This window comes from Dermacentor silvarum, unplaced genomic scaffold (assembly GCF_013339745.2).
Source record: "Dermacentor silvarum isolate Dsil-2018 unplaced genomic scaffold, BIME_Dsil_1.4 Seq6916, whole genome shotgun sequence".
Taxonomy (NCBI): Eukaryota; Metazoa; Arthropoda; class Arachnida; order Ixodida; family Ixodidae; genus Dermacentor; species Dermacentor silvarum.
The window spans coordinates 12,076-20,663 of NW_023606637.1; the positions used below are offsets into that span (position 1 = coordinate 12,076).

At 45.7% G+C, this 8,588-nt stretch overlaps 1 protein-coding gene across 1 annotated transcript; it reads right to left on the minus strand.

Annotated features, from left to right (window-relative positions):
• Positions 1-3,739: 3,739 nt before the first annotated feature.
• LOC125941950 (uncharacterized) lies at positions 3,740-7,081 on the minus strand. The gene is made up of 3 exons (XM_049659830.1): positions 6,834-7,081; positions 6,675-6,774; positions 3,740-5,820 (listed from the first exon to the last, which is right to left on the minus strand). Exons 1-3 carry the CDS (start codon positions 7,079-7,081, stop codon positions 5,677-5,679), a joined length of 492 nt encoding a protein of 163 aa, XP_049515787.1. The 3' UTR covers positions 3,740-5,676.
• Positions 7,082-8,588: the final 1,507 nt, after the last annotated feature.

The window sequence follows — 8,588 nt, forward strand, 5'->3', positions numbered from 1 at the left end:
GAGGGAAAATCAGAAAAAACCGAAAACCTGCAAATTTGAGAGTGCCAACATCGGCAGCCTAAGTAAGCACTTAATCTTACCACCTGTGGTTTAGTCAGGTAATCTTAATACTGTCACCTGGTTGTTGCTTCAATCTTTGATATCCACTCCTTTGCTTACCTTCTCGTCTGTTTGCATGGAATGCCACTGTTTGTCCACTTTACACATTTCATGTCCTGCCCAGCTTCATTTCTCCCTCTTGTAATGTCAACTAGAATATCGGCCACCCCTGCTTCCTCTCTCATCGACGCCGATGTCTTCCTCTCTCTCGACATTACACCTACCGTTTTACATTCCATCGTTCACGAGGTCCTAAGATGAGTGTATTAGAGTTACAGAATGGGTGCCAAGAGAAGGCGAGTGCAGTAGAGGATAACAAAAGAACTAGGTGTGATGAAATTAATAAATTTCCCAGCATAAGATAGGGTCAGCATGCGCAAGAGGGGTTCACTGGGCGAGGCCTTTGTCATGCAGTTGACATAAGTAGGTTGATGGTGATGACGATAAAATGCAGCCGCAAAGGCCATGGCGACTGCACCCACACCTCGACACCGCGCGGTGGTGCTTGTTGACATGGACTGCTTCTACGTCCAAGTGGAGCAGCGACTGGCTCCCGACTGGAACGGCAAGCCCTGCGCAGTGGCACAGTACAACACTTTCCAGGGGGGAGGGTGAGTATGGAACGTTTTGTGGAATGGGCGCGCACTCATTTGGATTGCTACTCAGTAAATCACAGGATGATGAAGCAGGAGACGCGCAGTATGGTTCGGCGACCACTGCAGCATACTAGTTGTTGAATCATCAGCCATGTCTGACAACTTTTGTACAGCTTCGAACGTGCTCCGACAGTCAAAGCAGCCACTTATTTAGAGGCTTCACATGTCATATCTAATGCTGCATCATTCCACAGTGTCTCCTGCTCAAAGGGGCACTCAAGCAAAACATCAAGTCAGCATAAACTGATGAAGCATTCTTCCAAAACTCTATCGTCAATAATTTCGTGGGAAGTGGTTGATTACTAAAAGAAGGAAATGAAAGCCAAACTTCCATTAAAAAAAAATTTTGCACTGGAATTGCGGTGTTGTCATGACACTGTAGCGAAACGAATTTCAAAGTATTTTCTTGTGAATATTTGGGCTATTGTGATGCAGTTAAGTTCTCCAAACTGGCTAAGTTTGGTCTTCAGCTGTTTTAGAATGCAGTGTAGTTCTTCTTTGCTGATCAAAAATTAACTACGCTTGAGGTGTCAACGTCGAAATTCATGGAGTCGCGGCGAGCACCTGTGGGAGCCTTAATGCGACGAATCCACTCGTCTTTAGTTGTTGCTCCTTTTCTGGCTACACAAGCCTCTGATCATGGTATGAGCGGCTTTTTGGGCATTGTAGAAGCTGGATTTGCAAATATAGCGCAACTTAGTTTTCTTTTTAGTATTCTTTCAAAGCATTTCGAGGGGGTGGGTGTAAAGGCAATGCATTTTAAACAGGCTAAGCACAGAGGAGCATTCATTAAAGTGAATCGAATTCATTGCTGCTGGCACTTACAGATTTTAAATAAAAAAATAAAAGCATTCATTAATTCATTCGTTCAATTTTTAGTTCCTTGTGCACTCAGTCATATTGGACACTGAAACACTAAAATTAGGCGCTTGGACACCAAATGTGAATGAGTGGTCAAAATTAATTTGGTTTCTATGGCATATGCCTGGGCAGATAGTAGTACGTAATTTTTGATTGTAGACTTAAATGGACTTCATTGCTGTCTGCTGCCGCTTTGTCAGTTCTTGGTGCACTGTCATGTTGTACTACTGCTGAACAAGAATTAATACTAATTCATGTACTTGTGAAAAAATGTATCGGCAGCAGCCAACATGCGAAGTGCACTCTGCTGTGGCATATACCCTTGTGCTGTCACACCTATGATAAGTTTACGATGATTATCTCCTTTTGCAATGCATAAATTCCACTCTGTGCTTCAGTTTTTCTGTGACTGCCTTCTCGTCCACATTTTTCTAATGCTCGCTCTGCTTTGTGCATGTTAACACACCTCATCATTTATGGTAACCTAGGGTGCGATTTTGTACGCGTTCCAAAATGGAACGGAGGCGTTCCGTTCCATCGAGCCGCACACGATTGGTCAATTTGAACCGTGACGAACGCCATGACGTCAATTGTGACGTGAACCGTGACGTCTTGCTGCTGTCAATCATTCCGTGTCGTCTGCTAACGGACGAACGCAACGGAACGGTTGCCGAGTCCGTCCGTTTCGATAGAACGGATTAGAACGGCTGCCAGACGACTTGGATTGGATTAAAACGTAAGCGCTTGGGACAGTTAGCCTCTTTCGTATCCGGTTCAATCCAAATCGGGAATCCCAACAGTTGGAGAAAATGGCGTTTTCTTTCTCTGCCGTGTCTTTTCGTGTCGCCTGTGCGGCTGCTGCAGTCGCGCAGAGACGATGCCGACGTAGATGATGCATTTAAAGAGTTGACGGAGGAAGAGTTCCGGCAATATTTTCGTCTGTCCAAACGAACAGTGCGTCGCTTGTGCGACGAGCTTGACTCCATCATTGGATGCCAGCGAGCCAGTGGCCTTTCCACAGAAAGGAAGGTGTTGTGCGCGCTGCGATTTTTCGGCACTGGAAGCTTCCGGAGGAGCGTTGGTCGCGAGGAGCAAATAGGCATGGCGCAGCCGGCCGCGAGCAACACCATCCAGGAGGTGACGGAGGCCATCATTTCCGTGTCTGCCCGGAGAAAGTTGGTGGACTTTTCATTGACACCGGCTGCCAAGGATGAGGCAAAGGAGGCGTTTGCGCGACGCGGTGCCATTCCAGGCGTGCTAGCGTGCGTCGACGGCACGTTGATCGCCGTTATGAAGCCAGAGGGACTCAGCCCGGCCGACACGGCGAGCTTCATGTCGAGAAAGGGTTATTACGCCCTCAACGTCATAGTCGTAAGTACCGTTGGAATGTTTTACTTCAAACTGTAGTCGCCATTTTTACTCGCCCATAGTAGCAATTGTTCAGTTTAATGCCCAAGCTGGCATAACTAGTAATGTAACGATTAAAAGAGGACATGCGGGGAACTGTGTACGAGCTCGTTGAAGTCTGACATGTCAGCGGTAATGATGAGTGCCATGTGTTTCTGTGCATGAGCCGTTTGCCGTACCAAAATTGTGTTTTCGTTCTGGCGTGCATACACAATGGAGTTGTGCATTTTGGAGGTATTTAGGAACATGGGCAGCAGTCGTAGCAAAAATCGATACACTATAGGGAAGATACGATGGAAGCATTTTGAACAGGGAAGTACTTACAACCATTGCATGGGCTGGATTTGGCGTGTATGGATGTTCTTGCGCAATTTCGTGCCCCAAGTTTTCATTTAGCGATCACTTAGTGCAAACCATAGGCGTGCGCACAAAGGGCACCAAATGCGAAACCCTGTGCACGCCTATGAGTGAAACAGTGTAGCTGCTTATACCAGCGTAAATGTATGTATTGTTTTCTGCATATGAATGGCTAAAAGGGATTTTGAGCATATCTGCAGCGCTATTTTGTATTGCTCCTCATTGCAGGTGTGCAACTCGGAACTTTGCATCCTTGTTGTGGACCTCCGGCTCCCTGATTCGGGCCACGACTCTTGGATGTGGCAGCATAATCCACTGTGTACGCGCCTCGCCACACAACTGCAGCCTGGCGAGTCTCTGCTTGGTAAGTATTCGTAATGTGTACCCCTAACTAGGGCAGAGCACTTTAGTTGGTAACAACTTTGTTGATAGTCACAGGAATATTGATGTCACAGGAATGGTGAGCTTTCATAACACATACATAATTTATTTATACAAATTGCAATGCCCCTAGGCTATCACAAGGCTGTGTTTGTACAGTGGAAAATACATTAAAGAACTTGTATACACACCAAGTACCCCTCCATACGGATGGTCAATGTTTCCAAATCAAAACATCCGACAGATTATGATAATTTAAACACAAACGAAGTAAAGTTATACAAAAATCCTTCAAAAAGAATGCCACAGCCGTGGACTCGGAAACAATTGTACCCTCTTCACTGTGCAAGAGGCTCCAAGGTTTGCATAAACCTCGGACACTCTTGCACAGGTTTGCATAATTTTCATAAAACACACCAGAATGATCACAACCGCCACATCCTGTGCATTCGGGCGCTCGGTGTACATTAGTAGGAACGATGCAATATGCTTGCTAGCCACCTCTTGTGCTAGGTGTATGAAAACTTCCATGCAAGCATGAATACGCAGACGAGGCAAGCAAGTAAAGCGTAATGAATGCGGATTCAACCACAAAAGAAAAAATCTAGCACTGAGTGTTGTGACATTATACTCGTCACATCATGTCTAAATGGGTAGACGTAAATTAACGTGAAAGCACAAAAAATACAAAGGTCAACTTTATTACATGGTATGACGACAAGTACAGAGGCCAACACACATCTCTAGAACGCGCAAATCATGTTTGCAGGACTGCGCTGGCGAATCTGATGACGACATGTGGCACAAAATCTGCTGTATGTGAGCTTGCGTGACTAAATGTACAGTTCCCATTGATTTTTATCGACCTGGTGGTCGGCTTAAGCTTAGGTGGCTACTTTGGCCCTCGCAAGTGTGTTCTAGACATGAGTGTTGACCTCTGTACATCGTGAACCTTGTACATACAGCATGCTACACGTAGCAAAGCATGTGAGAACATTGCAACATGAGCATCACACAATTCGTATTCACCACGGCAAATAAAACTTGCAGTTACATTTAAGTGACCTTGCAAGAAAGTATGACTTTGACAGGTATGTCCATTCCCTTCTCAGTGTTATGAGTCACTGACCAGAAGCATTCATTTTTCGACAGCAATTGCAGTGTGATGCTAAAGAACAGGTGAATCATAATTGTAGAAAGGTGAGTGCACTTGCCAGCTGTGATGAAACATAAATTACATACAACATGAATAATTAGCTCTGCAATCTCACAGCACCCAGAACGTGTTACACTTAAAACTTATTCTTGCTCACTTGGAACGAAAACTAGAGGAAACCAATCACCGGCGTGGTGCAATGATGATGGCCATTTTCATTTGTGAAACTATGCAACTTGCAGAGTGACTAGTTTGGTGCTCTGAAAAAAGACCACATTGTAGTTGTACCTTAGCATCACTGTGCCGAAATGAAAATATCACAGTGCAAACACTATGCGGTAACACTTCATAATGAGTGCAGTAAGCTACAAAACATAGTGAAGCAATATAAATATCACAGTACAAAACCCATACACAGAAATCGACAACTACTTGTAATGATTCCAGTGTCTTCGAAATGTGTAAATAAAAGAAAGCACGCTGGCGTTGCAGCTGGATTAGTATAAATAGAAAGAGGAAAATACTACGATACAAAAATGGGTGCACGCATTACACCTTTCGTCCAAAAAATCCTCCTGCATTACTCATACAAGGCAACAATGAAACTTAAACAGTAAAACTCAAAATGAAGCAACAATAAGTGCATAAAATGAAAGTGAAGATATAAAACTCAAAGAACAATAAATAAACAAGATAAATTGAACTCATAAAACAATAAATGACTAAAATGAAATTGAATAGGTGAAAATAAACAATAAATTAATTCCTCCTTTCTTGTTGCAGGTGGCCAGCTACGACTAGTGCCAGGGAGCGCACCTTCTCCAGTATGCCCTCCTGAGCCGCTGCCGTCCTCTCTGCCGCGATGGCGAGCCGGGTGATGGATTGTTCGATCCTTCGCAGCACCTGAAATGAATAATTGTGGTGGAATTGTTCATATGAGTTGCTGATTACTCGCAACCAGCTCATCGCTGGAAGCTGTTGTTGTCAAGAATTGCAACGTGCACAACAATTGCCCACCTCCCTCGCTGTAGCCACTGTAGTGTCTATCCTCCTAACACATCACATATCCTATGGCAATGCCATCCAAAACTACCCCCCTTACCCAAACCTTCTACCCCTTCCTCCGAGTGGCTGACCGCCGCAACCACCCTTCACGACCAACGATTCCTTGGGGACTTCATCGGCCTAGCGCTGAAGCATGCCGCAAGCGACGCCCTGGACTCGGGGCACTGATGCATTTTTTATCACAGAATAAAAAAAAGTGATTTCTCTCTCTCTCTCTCTGTTGAAGAGCCACTGGCCTGATGGCATCCTTTGGCAGTGTCACGCGTCATGTACAAGCTATGCCCTCTTCGTTTGGGCAGACAAGGACCTGTTGGAACTACTTTTCAGTCATCTACTCAAATTCATCTCTTACCACCAAACAACCCTTTTCAGGGCCAACCAACCTTTTGCCCGGCTGTTGATCGTTGGCAAGATAGGATACCGAGTCCTTAATACAGCGCATATTTCTTATTTACATCAAAAGTTGGCTTGTTTTCCAGATTCATGATTCACTTATGATAACAGAGCATAAATAATATTTATGTCCTTCACGTAAAATGACACCGAAGGATCTACCAACCTAAAGCTTCCGACGCTATTTTCCTGTTCACCAACAGTGTCGCGTTCTGCTAAAGGTACCACTTACAGATAATGGCAAACTCTAAGTCGGCACCGTTCAGGAACGCATGATATTACGCCGGCAGTGTGCTTACCTCTTGGTAGGGTAGGTCGGTGACGCCACGGAAGCGGACCGCGCCCGTCAGCTGGAGCACTCGGCCCCGGAAGCCGGGTGCGCGACCCCCTCCAGTGCTTCTGAAAATACACACCAATGTCGAAGGACAAATCGCCCGGACCATTCGACGGTCACTCACATTTGCTCTTGGGCTATAGCGGTAGCATCGCGGCGGGCCTCGTAGACCTGCTGCTTCCTCCACTGGTCGACCGTTTTCACAACGGGCCCTTCCGCGTTCAGCACGTCGGCCAGCTGCTGCCACAGCCGTCGTCGGTCGACAAGGCTGAAGCCCGGCCCCAGCTCGCTGGATCTTAAAGCCAGCTGGAGATGCGGCTCCATAAAAGCGAGCACCGTCTCCCGCTGGCCCTCGGAAACGCGCGGTCCCATAACGGGTGCAGAAGCCGGCACGTTTTCCTACATGGCTCTCCGCACGTAACGGCTCGACCGAACCAACCGCTTCAAAACTCGCGCCGTTTGAATTTTAATAGTGGTGGAGACATGCATACAAGCATTGCTTGAAACGGGGTAGTGGATAGCGCCACCACTAAACGTTTCGCAAAATTGCGACACCACCTAGCGCCATTTCAAGACATTAACCGCAATAATTTGTTTAACTCGTTCCGCATTCCAAACTGAATCTTTGAAAAGCAACACCAACACATTTTGCTACTCATTCATAATAGCCAGATATTTCTCAACATGTTAGAAACGCTTCTAAGTATGTTATACGGTCCCCAAGCAGACGTCAAAAGCGTGACGCAGGCGTCCACTTCGCTCATTGGCTCTTTGCTTCCTCTCGTCCTCGCGAACATGGCGGACCGCCTATTTCGTGACGTAAAGAACGAACCGCCTCCGTTCCATTTTGGAACGCGTACAAAATCGCGCCCCTAACTTGCCCTCCTATGTGAACTGGAAATAGTTAAATAACGTTGGCTATCGGCCTTGAACTGAGGTATGCATGTCTCTCAATGCTGACTGTTGAAAACATCAACACATTATCGGCTATATTGTCATAGTGCTTAAATGTGTGTTTAGGCCATGCACTGTGCAGGATTGCCTTATATATATTGTTATTTTCGGTTGGTTTGACCGGCAGTGGCGTAGGCAGAGGTGCTATCCTAGTTTTTGAAGTACAGGTATCCAGAGTGCTTGAAATGTTTGTTTAGAAATGTAGTGAGAACTGGAAAGGCTAAACCACATTAGAAGTTTCGGATGCAAATTGAATATACTCTTATCTCAAATCAAAGTGTTCAAGGATTGATTATCAATTTCATTTACTATTTTATTTATTTACAAATACCTCACAGGCCTCATCAGAGCATTGTGTAAGAGGGGGTCAAATACAAAAGCAAGTAGTATTAGGATAACAATAAAAAACATAAATGCTAGATACAGGTAAGTACAAAACTAGAGGTCACATAAAAAAAGATTACAAGATATGGCAATTCGTGAATGATGATATTGTTACAGAGCGACGAAGAAGACGTTTGGTCATGACTTGAAGAAGACGACGCTCTGGACTTCGCGAGCTATGATCTTGTCAGCCGCTGCCATACTTGTAAATACAGTGTAAATATTTCTTGCTTCTTTCCCCGTAACATTTTTGGTGGAGGTGCGGGCTCAAGGACAAGAGGATTTACGCAGCGGGCGCTCCTTGGCTGCATCTACCATGCCAGCTCAAGGCGAGGGATGCTTCGGGCTCGTCGGCCCCCACGCCAACCGTCATTCTGGCACAACCGCGTGACCCCGGCTCTTTTTCGGCACTGACAAACCGGATGTGGAAGATTGGCTCTCAACTTTATGAGGGGGTGAGCAAGAGCAACCACTGGAAACCAGACCGCCATGTGGCTAATTTGATATTCTATCTCGCGCTGGGACGGCACGCGTCGGGTTT

Bases quoted from the DNA above. Each gene is read 5' to 3' on its own strand.
- LOC125941950 (XM_049659830.1), bottom strand. From the start codon at position 7,081: ATGGGACCGCGCGTTTCCGAGGGCCAGCGGGAGACGGTGCTCGCTTTT. The intron at 6,775-6,833 runs GTGAGTGACCGT...GTGTATTTTCAG, and splicing joins GCTATAGCCCAAGAGCAAAT to AAGCACTGGAGGGGGTCGCG. The intron at 5,821-6,674 runs GTAAGCACACTG...TATTCATTTCAG, and splicing joins CCGACCTACCCTACCAAGAG to GTGCTGCGAAGGATCGAACA.